We start from the raw sequence: 12,775 nt of genomic DNA, 5'->3' as shown, positions 1-12,775 counted from the left end.
GGGTATATTGTTTTTTTGTTTTTTTTTCAATTTGTGCAAAGCATGAGATCCTACTCACACCTCTCGCGAGAGTTGGGGGTGGGGGGGGATTACGTTTGCGGAAGTTTACATTCTGTTGGTAAAAACGTGTTGCTCATGGCAGCAGTGGGAAACGCCGGTTGCTGGTTGTCTTTAGCTCGTTTGTTCCCGGCAGTATAACAGCTGTCTACAATGTATTCCGTTTTAATTAACGCGGTCTTGTCCAGCTCTCCTGACTATGGCCTGTTGTTTGAGTCTCTGTCCTGGCCGACTGACTCGTGGCCGGGGACGGAGCGGGTGGAGGCGCTGACAGCTTTCATTGAAGGACTCGGACCGCTTATGGCCGACTCAAACACGACTTTCTCAGAAGCGAAAAAAGCATCTATTAAAGATAAAATCGAGTCGGTGATTTGGACCCAGTGTCTTCCTCTCCTTTCCACAATATCAGCCGAAGCCGGTGAAGGCATGCGGTGCAGGGAGAGTACCGCTGCTGCCTGCCGACTTGTGAGTGTCTGTGTCCCGCTGTGTGACGAGGCTGTACCGGGGCGGGTAGCTCTGTCCGTCCTGCCGTCCCTCCAGCTGTCGGAGGAGGAGGCGCCCGGCCCGGGACGACTCAGTGTGGAGGTTGCCAGCGAAGTCATGGCTGCTCTCATACCTTCTCTGTCAGCGGATGAGCAGCTCACACTAACCACCCTGTCATCTGCCTTGTCCTGCATCAAAACACTCCCCGATGCACTGGTCTCCAGAATCACAGTCAGGCTTCTCCTAACCCTCCTGAACTGCTGCAGCGGGGCGAGGTCAGGAAGCAGCCTCGGGTTGATCCTGGATGATCTGTGCAGCTGGCACTCCACTGACCGCACACCTGTGGCTACAGAGCGGGCACTGCTGTGTTTGACCGCCCTGTCAGACCACCTGCTGAAGCCTCACAGCCTCTCCTCCTCCTCCTCCTCCTCCTCCTCCTCCTCCTCCTGTGAGCCTTGTCTGTCGGTCCAGTTCTGGAGGATGGTTCAGGATGGACTGACGCACAGGGACAGCGTGTCACGTAAGAGGGCGTTGTACCTGTTGAAAAAGTGCGTGGCCCTGTCAGAGGAGGAGGGGGTGGACTGTCCTCTCTCTCCATCAGGGGAAGGTAAAAGATGTTCAGATGCTGACACTGCACCGACTTAAGGTTCACTGCTGTTACATGGTCTGTTTCGTACTGTTCTCGAACTTGTTTGCAGATGAGATCTTGTTCAGATGGGCCTCTAGCAGGAGCAGGTTGCTGAGGGAGTTCTGGGAGGATTATGTGCTGGTGATGGAGACCCTGGAGGAAAACCAGGTAGAGAATCCCACATGGCTGTTGTTCGGATGTGTGCATCACAATAAACAGATTTGTAATGTTGGTTGTCTCTATTTCCTCTGCAGGTTCATGTCGTCCGGCCAGTTCTGAACAGAATAGACACATTGATCCAAACAACAGTGAATGATAGTCAAGGTAACACTAGATTTGGCCAACATGAGGAGTTGCTTTTATATATTTTTTCATGAATGTTTGCAATGATTCAATTCTTCTCCACCTGTTTTCAGAAAATAAGTTTTTTATTTTAGACATTTCTGGTTTTGTTTTGGTGTAGATTGGTAGTGATGTGGCTGTTGAAGACAGTTGGATAAGTCCATCCCATTAGCCTTCCATGAATCAAAAGGGCGAAACTGAACATATAAACTTTCATCAAAATTCACTATTTCATCAATACACTTTTGCTTGTTTTATTGCAGACAATGGCAGACTCATCCAAAGTTTCAGTTGCAAACTTTGCCAAATTAGGTATAGCCTGTTATCAGTTCTCTGTCTGTGTTGCAGCTTCAGGTCAGAGCCTCTTCCACCCATCCTGGCTGCTGTGTGTGTACCAGCGGATGTTCCACAGTGAGAATAAATCCTTAATGAGAGAGGGAGTGTGTCATCTTCTCGAGCTGCAGGTCCTGCAGCAGCCAGACTTTGCTTTGGCCTTTTCTCAGGTACAGGCTCAGACCCAATTTACTCAATGTGACTTAGTGCTTACTGTGAGTGTGTTACTAATGCCTCGCTTTGCTCTTCAGTTCATCGTTGGCCCTTTTATGGATGTTCTCTCTGAAACTTCGCTCTTCCAGAGGTGGGCGTTTCAAACCAAGCAACTACATAAAATACTACAGGAATTACAGCGTTATTAAGTGTTTTTGCACCGGTCCTCATTAACACACCTTCTGTCCACATGTAGGTCACTTGAGGAGAAAGTAGGCGATTGTCCTGAGCTTGGGGCTAAACTCCAAGTCTTTGTGGCCACCTTCTTCAGCAGCCTACCGCCAGAGCATAGAGGTACAGAGGCCACAGAGAATACATGTTAACAAAGCTCTGAGTCATTTCTCATGGATAAAATGCCTGTCCATTACTATTATATTTGCTTTGTAGGCTGTATGTTGCTCCACATGATCCAGCAGCTGTGCTCAAAACACTGGTGTGCAGTTCCCCTCCTCTTCCTCTCCCAGGCTCTATCCAGACTCCCCCCAAGTCCACTGCTGGGGCTCGATGGGCTCACAGCTGTCAGGTACCTGTTTACAGTTCGGCAGACTGTGTCATCATAGCTGATTATGCCTGATAATGGAGCTCATTTTAATCTGTGGTGTTCACAGAGAGGTTCTGCGCTGCACCATGGTCACTCATCAGGTCCTGCTGAGAGGTGCTGCTCAGTGCTTCCTGCTGAATAGCGCCCTCTCTCTCACAGACGTGGTAAGACACAAATATTGTCCATAGTGCTAAAATAACTGCAATACTATAAAAGATAATATGGCCGATCTGTAGCGTTTTAAGTGAATATGCTGTTACCTTACTTTCAGCCAATGGTGGTGAGGGTCAGGTTATGACTACAGAACTACTGATGCAGTTGTACAGTATTGATTAATTCTTAAACAATTAATTTAGTAGTTGATTAACAGAAAAAATATTAAGAACAATTTTGATCATTGTAGTCATTATCAAGTCGAAATATAAAAATAAAATCGTTTCACACTATCAAATAAAAGTAAGAGTTTGCTGCTTTTCTCAGTTTTTCCTTATAAATGTAATATATTTCAGTTGGAAAAGTACAAACGGTAAAATAGTTGAGAATACTAGTGCAAATATAGAAAAACATTTTAATGTGCCAAAGGGAAAAGTGCAGGAAAAGAGTGGGATATTTGATCAATGACACTGAGAACTACAGCATCAAAAATAGATCTGTAGGTAAACTACATCCGACAGTCTCAACAACACACAAACACTAAACTCACATAGGCCTGTCTTTATTATTTTGTCCAACCCCAGTGCTTTCATACGTGCTTTAAAGTCAATGAGTTGTATAATTAAGATATCTTGTTTCAGAGCGCAGTGACCTTAGATGATGTTTTTAGTTTCCTGATGGATTTTCGTTCAGACGAGTCACTGTGTAGAGGGACGCAGATCTGGAATCAGGTACGCTGTATTAAAGACATGTGATAAAATGACTGTTGAGGGAAGTTGTATGTTTGCCTAATTGCTACCCTACATATTTTTGACATTGCTGCAGGTGTGTGCCTGGCTATTGGAAAATGAAGGCAGTTTCAAGCCCAGGATTCTGGATGGAGATTGTACTGATGCCGCCACAAAGAAAGAAATTGTAAGAAGCTATGTTCAAAGCGAGATACACGCTTATCTCCGAGTCCCACCTAGCACAGGTAAGTCTGAAGTGAGACAGCGATAGATAAATCCGTAGATTACACTTGATGGAGTTGGTGTAAGGTAGTCTCCCTGCTCCTCAGGTCACACTGAGAGGTTACCTGACCTGAGGGAGGCTGATAAGTTGGCCAGGGCCATTCTGCTGTGTGTGGACATGGAGAGGAATCAACTCGGGGCAGAGATCAGTAACACTCTGGAGTCAATACTGTCTCCGCTGCTGGACACCCTGAGTCGAGTCAGCACCAATATCTACTTGCCTCTGCGTAAGAGTGACAAGAGCCTGCAGCTCGTGCTCCGACTGTTCCAGCTTGGAGGAACACCAAGCTGTCAGCATGCTGGAAAGGAGCAAGGTTAGTAAGGATAACACTGATTCATTGTTACAGCTGTTAAGTGCATGTGCAGTAGGTACAGTAGTTGGATATGTACATTCCTTGTAAATATTACCCTCATAAAAATGTAGTTAATGGTAATGCTATCTTACAAGGTGCAAATGATATATTTCCCTCCCATTGAAAGGTATCTATGTGTTTTCTGACATTTTACAAAACAACATTTTAGGCATCAAAGGATTCTTACTCTTTTCTTGATGTCACTTTTTCTTGCATCTCAGATTGAGAACTGCTTATGGAGTGCACTCCAATATTAATCCTTTCTTTTTGTTTCAACACTCGCTAGCTTCAAGTAATTCTGATCATCAAATTATTCCTTTATAATTTTGTATTTAGACCAGATCTCTGCCTTTAGAAAAACTTAATTTTTCCTTATGTCTTCTTGTAGTACTGTGCTTATAGGACTCCCTGACATACTGTATATTAACAGCTCAGGAGTGTGTGACACCTCCTCTCATTCTGCTTTTCACAGTGGATAGCGTGATGGTCGCCATGAAGAAGCTCTTTTTCAAACTCATCGATCCAATCCAGGAGTTCATCCTGAGGCGGCTGTTTGCGGAGCTGCAGGAGGTAAACAGCCAGTCACCATCACTGAAGTTAGCATATATACCCCTGGTGGCTATCTCTGATGTGTGAATGTGCTGTTTTCTTAACAGCTGTTCGATGTGGAGCGGGCAGAGCTGTATCTGTGTGTCCTGAGGCAGCTGGCGGTCATTTACAGTTCTGCACCACAGCACCACAATAAAACTCAGCAGACTTATTTCCCTAAACTCATCAAGTACAGCCTCAAGGTCCTGCAAGAACCAAACCAGCAGGTACAAAGCAAAATATTCGAGCCCCAGTCATCAGGCAAGAGTTTTATGTATCAGTTTGGTTGCTTGATTATTCAACACTGTTTTCTTCCTTTGCCAGATTCACTCTGTGGCAAACCAGGTGGCTAGAGCAGTTGCCATGGCATCCTTGGCTACGGTATGTGGTCTTGTGGAGCAGGAAGTAATTGACATGCGATCAGACACCATTTCTGTTCTGAAATCACTAAATGACTACTTCTACAATCCAGCGGCATCCTCCTCCCAAAATCTGTCTTCTCTGGGAAACTTCAATAAACGCCTGCAAAGACCACAGACAGGGGATGGTTCAAGGTCAGTGAAAGTCAGTAAGCCTTAAAATCGGCATTGATTTAGGACACATAAAAAGAATATTCAGAATAAAAGCCTGGCCCAATAAGGTAACGGTCATTTTTCTCCTTTAGAGATGTGGGGGTGCAGGGTCCTCTGCTGCAGGACTGGGGACGCATTGCTGCCAATTTCATGCGGGACCAGTGGATTTGTCTGAGCTTCCTGATTAAGGCTGTTGGGATTGTAGAGTCTGTAGAGATTTCCAGAGTGTCTGAGACTCTCAAGGCGGCTCTGAGCTGCAGCGTGGAGGCCCTGGCTCTGCTGCCCAGTGACCTGGTGTTGCCTGTGCTCACCTTTATGGAGACCGTGCTGCCTCAAGTGAGTCTCAGTCAATTTAGGTCAGATTTAGTCAATCAAATGAGGTGTTTATATATGACATAGAGTTCCTTGCAGTTATAATATTAAGATTTTATTTATTTTTTTTTTTTTCAAAATCTAATGTGTCTGATAATAACTTGTTTTGGTATTGTGATCACAGTTACTATTTTCTGAGGAGGCCCTCTGTGTGGAGGCTGTGACTCTGAGCTGGGAGCTGGTGCAGGGGCTGAGCACTAATGCCCATGACTTCTGGCTGGCCCTAAAAGGTTTCGTCTCCATGGCCTTCCACCATAAACTACTCGAGCTGACAGATACTCAGGCTCCGACACTTGTTGCCACCTTGAAACAGGTGATTAAAATCAGGCTGGTTGACTTAGAAAGGTAGGTGATTTGCACTTTCAACATACATTTTTGATAATGTATACATGTATATATGTGGTGGTGTTATGCAATTGTTTTTAGATTTCCACTGAGCTGATGGAGCTGTCGCAGTCAAAGAGCGGAGTTTTCGGTGTGCTGCTTCAACATTGCTGTCAGACGTGGCTGCCTACAGACCAAGGCAGCGGCGACACGCCATGCACTGTGTTCTCTAGTGTTTTCAGCCACATCAACATCCTCACTGAGGCTTGCGTCTATGGACCAGTGTTCAGGAGAGATCAACGGTAACTCTCAGCAGCATTTCTCAGATTTATTCAGTTGTTTCTCAGGGCTCTTTTAACTGATGTATCTTGTTATTTCAAAGGCTTATCCAGGATGTCCAAACATATGTGGAGCAACTCGGTGAAGAGTGTTCTGCCAATGTGGCAGTTACAAGGTGAACTGCAGTTCTCTTTGTTGCAATTTGCATCCATCATGGCTGTGATTTAAAATATTGCCACTAGAGGTCTCTCTTGCTGTGCAGATGTTTTCACAGTTTAACTACTGCTTTTATTTTACAGTGATGACAGGGATGATCAGTTGCCCCGCACATGTGTACTGGGTTTCCTCAGCCGCCTGGATTCTTCTAATCCGCAGCATGAAAGACTGATAGAGGAAATAGTTATGGATTTGTTGAAAAAGGTAGGCTGCATATCCATTTGGGGTGTGTGAATTGAAATTAGTGTCACAAGATGATCTTTTCCAGTATAGAGAAATGATATGACATGCAAAATCACACATAGAATAATGCAATTTATATTCAGCTCCACACACAACTCTCAAACAACAAAAACTCAAAATACAAAATAAAATGTTTTTAGTTTGCTTTACATCATTCATTTGGAGATAATTGTGTAAAACAAAATCCCGAAATGTTCATATTATCGGAACACAGGTCCACTGAAAGTCATTCAAAAAGAAAACGTAGGTATTGCCCAAGCCCTAAAATCAGTGTTAAAGATTTGTGTCTCAATTTTTTTTATTTTTTTTCTCTGAGAATAGTACAGATATGCTGATCATGAAATTTCCTATAGCAACCTAAATAACATCTTAATACCTCCTCTAATGTTCTGATCCCAAGCTTAAAATAGCAGAGGTGAAGATGAGCTGGGTTTGCACACAATATTTCATTTGCACTTTGTTTATGTGTAGCAACAAATACTTGTTTTGCCTTATGTATAGGGAGTCTTTTCATTTAGATAATAAGTTGAGTATCAGTTACAGCTAATTTAACAACACTTGACTCTATTTTGCATTATCTCCTTCCAACCCCCCCACCCAATCTCTCCAGGATAATGATATATCAAAGTCAAAAGTGCGTTACTATAGCAACTCCCTGCAACATCGTGTCAAAAACAGAGTATGGCAAACACTGCTGCTGTTGCTGCCCAAACTCAGAGAGGTAAGGCAATTACACTCACACTTACAATCACACACAGGAAATAACCACTCAGAAAATAACTGTGTGTGTGTGTGCGTGTGTGTGCGTGTGCGTGTGTGTGCGTGTGTGCGTGTAGGAGTTTGTCACCACTTTTGTGAACCGTGTGTTTGAAGCTGGATTCTGCAGTAACCAGGCCTCAGTCAAATACCTGCTCGAGTGGATGATGATTCTGATCCTCATCCACTATCCGCAACACATGGACAGCTTTTGGGCCTGCTTCAACATGGTGAGCTCCCACTCTGGACACTACTAGTCTACTGGAAAATACTGCGTTAAGAGTGAATATAGTTTATTCTGCGTTTTCTGAACAGGATCATGAGAAGACCAAGACAAGCAGCTGCACCTTCCTGTCAGTCTTGGTACATTTTAATGTCATCATTCCTAATCTCACGGATGAGGTAAAGCCCTTTGATGTTTTTTCTCCACTCAAACGCCATTCCTCTTGCATCGCCTCTCAGTATCTCTCTCCTCCTGTGTGTTTAAGGCTGTGCAGTTGCGTAAAGCGCTGGACATCATCCTGCAGTGGTGCTTCAACCATAACTTCAGCGTGCGCCTGTATGCCTTACTGGCCCTGAAGAGGGTGTGGAGCTTGGCAGAAGCCCGGGCAAAGGAAGGGGCAGATGGTTTGGGAGGGCTGTCAACTGTGATCAAGGCCTGTCTGAACCAGGCTGAGGCCATGCAGAGCACCGGGTGAGAGCAGAACAGCTACAACAATTGTATTTTTTTGTAGTATGCTAATGTATGTATTTGACTTTGTATTTGCTGTCTCACCATTTAGAAATGCCAACAAGAACTGGATGAGGATTCAGGAGCACTTCTTCTTTGGTGCCTTTCATCCTATCAGGGATTACAGTGCTGAGGTGTGCTAGGAAGTTTCTGATCAACAGATAAAGCCTGCTAAAATACAGTAAAAGTGTACTCATATTTGTTTTCTTTCTTTCTTTTGCTTTCCTAGACTATATTCTATACTTTTCCCAGTCTGTCAGAGTTGGCTGATGATGAGTGGATTCCACCCTGGAAGTTTGAGAAACTGTCATATTTCTCTGACAGTCTGTCTTTTCCACTGAGAAATACTGCTCCTGACCTGAGCCAGCTCCAGCCTGGAGACTGGATCCAGCAAGACAAAGGTACAGTAGCACCTCTCAGAAGCAGTGGGGGTACTACTTGACCTACTTTACCTCATCTCCTATTGAGTGGTCACGGTGTCGTATCTTCCAGGTGAGCAGAATAAGGAGGACCGCTGGGCCGAAGTGCAGAAGAAAATCACTCCCTGGAGGTTGGGGATCCAGGAGCAGGAGCCTGAACTTCAGCTTGTTCCACAACAGAGGGCTGCTCGACTGGGCAAGCTGCACGGCGCCCTGCTGGTGGTAGCCTCGCTTATTGACAAGCCCACCAATTTAGGAGGTCAGGAGCAGCAGAAAAAGTTACATTACTTCAAATTTTTAGTGTACTTCTTAATCAGGAAATAATTAAAATAAAATGTGGAGATCTCCATGATGTATGAACATTACAGGCTTTTGTTTGTTTTCACAATGATGATCTAGGGAACGAGGTCAAACACAGCTGCCACTAAAACCAATCACTTGAGCCCTCTTATCAGAGTTTAGACAGGGAATGCCCAGGTTTCACCATAGACACTCTTATTTTATGTTCTATGTAAGTGTACTCCGACGCTTTTGTCTCAGATGATAAGGGGCAGAATCAATCAGAATTTGTTTATAGAGGAAAATACCCATTTTCAAAACCAATATTGAAACTGGATGCAAGCAAGAACATTAGCCATTCTGTAAATGTTTTACTTGAAATCACCCTCTCAATTGCCATTACTGGTGTAGCTTTTTATATCTGTCTGTGGTCATGATTATAGACTGGCAGCCATTTTATGCTGAGTCATGACAGCCACAGATAAAAAGCTGCTCCTTTTGAAGATGTCATGGAGCATCTTCTTAAACCACACAGCTTTAAGTTGCAATTCAAAGATCGCACTTAGACCGATGTTACTTTGTGCTCATTTGTTTGTTGTTGTTGTTCTAGGTCTGTGCAGGACCTGTGAGATCTTTGGTGCCAGCGCTCTGGTTCTGGACAGCCTCCGCCATGTCAGTGACAAACACTTTCAGTCCTTGAGTGTCTCGTCTGAGCTGTGGCTTCCTCTGTTAGAGGTAAGAAAAACCTGATTTCACTCCAGTGATCAGGAGCTTTTCCCAATGGGCAAAGTCATGTTTTTTAGTAACTAACTGAATTCACTTTTTCTAAAGCAGTGATTCTCAAACTTTTTCTGGCGTGCCCCACTTTGGAAGCTCCATCATCCCACACATTTTTTTGTCAAACATTAACAATGATAGGAGAATCAACTAATAAAAAAAAATTCAAGTTGCATTTTCGTGAAATAAAGGTCAGCACGATAGCATTGTTTCACTCCATGTTTTTCCCTCCACCTTTTAACCAAAACCCAAGGTTCAAAGATGAATCTAAATCTTTAAACTTTAAGGAAAAAATTACAGGAAAGTTGGAAGAATATCATTTTTGCTCTTTCAAACCTGCTGATACCTGGTATCACACTATATGGAGCAGAAAAAACATTTCTGCTTTTGATTATATTACAATGTGACAGCATGTAGCAGATTTCCACATAGGAAGCATTACGGCATACCATAATATTCTCCTGTGTGAAGAGGTTCTTACTGTCCACCCTTTTGAATGTATGTTTTAATGATTGTTTGAAATGAAAAGTACATTTACATCATCTCTAAGATTATAAACTGTCCATCAGGTGAAGCCAATGGAGCTCACTGACTTCCTGCAGCTAAAGAAGAGTGAAGGCTACTGCATTGTTGGAGTGGAGCAAACGGCCAACAGTCAGAGCCTCAAGGACTACAAGTTCCCTGAGAAGAGCCTTCTCCTTCTGGGGTATGACAGCATCAAATGCATTGTATTTACAGTCAGGTTAAATCAAAACCCAAAAAAGGCTCCAAGTCCCTTTTTTCCATCAATGTGATAACTTCTGTTTTCCCTCGTGACTCACATAGAAAAAGGTGTGAGCTGACGAGGCTGTTTAATGTTATTTTACCGGTTTAGTGTGTTTCCCTATGGGGCCTGCGCCTCTCCTCTCCATGGTGTAACATTACCTGTCGGGGCATGCTGGGTTGTAATTGGCTCTCCCTGAGGAGGCGCCCACAGGAAATAAATTACACAAGCCAATATGCACAGTGTGATGACAACAGCAGGAAAAACATAAGCACTGTCTAGTGTAGTTTTAGTCATGATGTGGCCCTGTGGCTCCTGTGAGCTGTGACACAAAAATAATTTTATTAAACCATTAGTAGCTAGTCATTATATGCTTTTTGTGCGTCAGTAGTTGTATGAATCACTTTCCTCGCTGAATGCGCACTGCAGTTGTGCAGCCGACCTGGCAGAGAGGGAGATTAATATTTATCACGTCTGTGTAGGTGTCCTGTTTTGTTTTACCCTGTTCAGTCACAGAGGTCTGAGCAACGCTGTTAACTTTAACACCCTCTCTGTGTGTGTGTGTGTGTGTGTGTGTGTGTGTGTGTGTGTGTGTGTGTGGGTGTGTGTGTGTGTGTGTGTGGGTGTGGGTGTGTGTGTGGGTGTGGGTGTGAGAGAGTGAGAGCTGAATCTTGAGTGCTTTCACAGCTGTACTCTCCCCAGCACAGCACGGCCTGGCTCAAATCGCTCATCAGGTCGCTATTATCTCACCCAGTTGCACTCAGGATGGAAGTGTAGCTGATCAAATCCCACTTTCTTACTGTGAGGCGCCCTCTGTGGACTCACTGAATGCCAAACTCATTATCTCTTTATGTTTGCTTTGCATGGCTCATATTGCTGGATCTCAGTATATACTCAGTTGATTACAGTTTGAATTACTCTTGGGCTTTAACTCACGAGTCATCTGTGTAAAAAGCTTATTTCTCATAATTCTAAGGACTTTAGAAAATAAAGGATTAACTTGGCCGCTCATGTTAAGGATTCTCAAATTAAATCATGTGGGTGCATCATTAAGCCAAATGAAAGCCGAAATTAAAAAAAGATCCAGTTGATTGTGGTGTATATACTGTAGAGCTAGAGCCAGCGGCCAGTTATCTTAGCTTAGCATAAAGGCTGGAAATAGATGGAAACGGCTAGCTCTGTCCAAAGTACGCCTATCAGCACCTCTAAGGATCTCTAATTAACACGTTATATCTTATTTATTTAATCCGTACAAACACCGAAGTGTAAAAACAAAGGTTTTACTGCTAAGCTAAGCCAAGCTTACCAGCTGCTGGCTGTAGCTCTACATTTATTGCAGGCTACATGACGGTGTTATCAAGCTTCTCATTTAAATATCAGCAAGAAAGCCAATGAGCCTATTATTCCTTTACAAATACTGAATTTTAGCACTAGTCAACTCAGTGGCTTCATTACATGACTTAAACCTTTAAAAAAAACAGTATTCCAGACATTAAATTATACTTGATGCTAAATTGTAGTTACTTTGGCTCACTCTACAGTATATTTCTCTCTCTTTCCTCCTTCTTATAGCAATGAACGAGAAGGTATTCCTGCCAATTTGCTCCAAATGCTTGATGTGTGTGTGGAGATCCCTCAACAAGGGGTCATCCGGTCACTCAACGTGCACGTGAGCGCTGCCCTGCTGATCTGGGAATACACACGGCAACATCTCACCTCTGGCTCAACTGAAGTCAACTCAAAACACAGCTGAAGAAGAAACCAGCAGCGCGGCCTCATGGACAGCGACTATACACGAAGATGCTCCATACAGTTAACGCCTGGACCTTGAAGGATTTTCATATTCTGTCTGTGTCCTATCACCATCAGTGCTGTTCTTGTGCCTTAATGAGAGTCATGAATAGAGATCGGCTGTGGTTATTAAATCTCAATATTCCAGTGAGCATGCTGTTATTAATGGAGGCAATATCAGAAGCATAAATGGAAATGTTCCCCTTTGAGGTGGAAGTGTCTTGTTTATGTGAGCAATTAGTTTTTGCCTGAGAGCTCCAGGACTGGACTATAATGTCCATACCCAGGACACAAGTACATAATAATATATAAACACAGATTGATAAGCATCATTTTCTGGGTTTCCAATGTTTTTATTGCAGTTTGTGGATTTTAAACTTTTTTTTTGTTACACTTGAATAAATAAAACTTTGACATTATTATCCAGTTCTTGCATGTGTTTCTTTTTATGTATTGTGGTTTGACATTACATCAACACACGAAGTAGTGAAGGGGTTAAGTCAGGTACAGTTGGTGTTCATCCGTCCTCCTCCCTCCCTTTAAAAGAGTAAAG

General features: G+C 43.5%; 1 protein-coding gene across 1 annotated transcript; it reads left to right on the top strand.

The window, feature by feature from the left end:
• Nucleotides 1–75: 75 nt before the first annotated feature.
• On the top strand, nucleotides 76–12,641 carry tarbp1 (TAR (HIV-1) RNA binding protein 1). Its single transcript, XM_051414925.1, has 29 exons — nucleotides 76–1,147; nucleotides 1,239–1,336; nucleotides 1,423–1,492; nucleotides 1,859–2,013; nucleotides 2,095–2,147; nucleotides 2,253–2,350; nucleotides 2,444–2,579; nucleotides 2,665–2,761; nucleotides 3,392–3,481; nucleotides 3,576–3,723; nucleotides 3,808–4,074; nucleotides 4,586–4,683; nucleotides 4,770–4,928; nucleotides 5,026–5,255; nucleotides 5,366–5,609; nucleotides 5,770–5,958; nucleotides 6,072–6,271; nucleotides 6,352–6,423; nucleotides 6,548–6,668; nucleotides 7,318–7,428; nucleotides 7,544–7,693; nucleotides 7,779–7,865; nucleotides 7,952–8,157; nucleotides 8,246–8,327; nucleotides 8,423–8,594; nucleotides 8,686–8,871; nucleotides 9,502–9,626; nucleotides 10,238–10,374; nucleotides 12,004–12,641. Exons 1-29 carry the CDS (start codon nucleotides 211–213, stop codon nucleotides 12,182–12,184), a joined length of 4,899 nt encoding a protein of 1,632 aa, XP_051270885.1. The 5' UTR covers nucleotides 76–210; the 3' UTR covers nucleotides 12,185–12,641.
• Nucleotides 12,642–12,775: the final 134 nt, after the last annotated feature.

The sequence above is a fragment of the Dicentrarchus labrax genome, unplaced genomic scaffold (genome assembly GCF_905237075.1).
Source record: "Dicentrarchus labrax unplaced genomic scaffold, dlabrax2021, whole genome shotgun sequence".
NCBI classification, from domain to species: Eukaryota; Metazoa; Chordata; class Actinopteri; family Moronidae; genus Dicentrarchus; species Dicentrarchus labrax.
The sequence above is the reverse complement of the archived record's forward strand: the minus strand, read 5'-3'. Positions and strand labels throughout refer to the sequence as shown.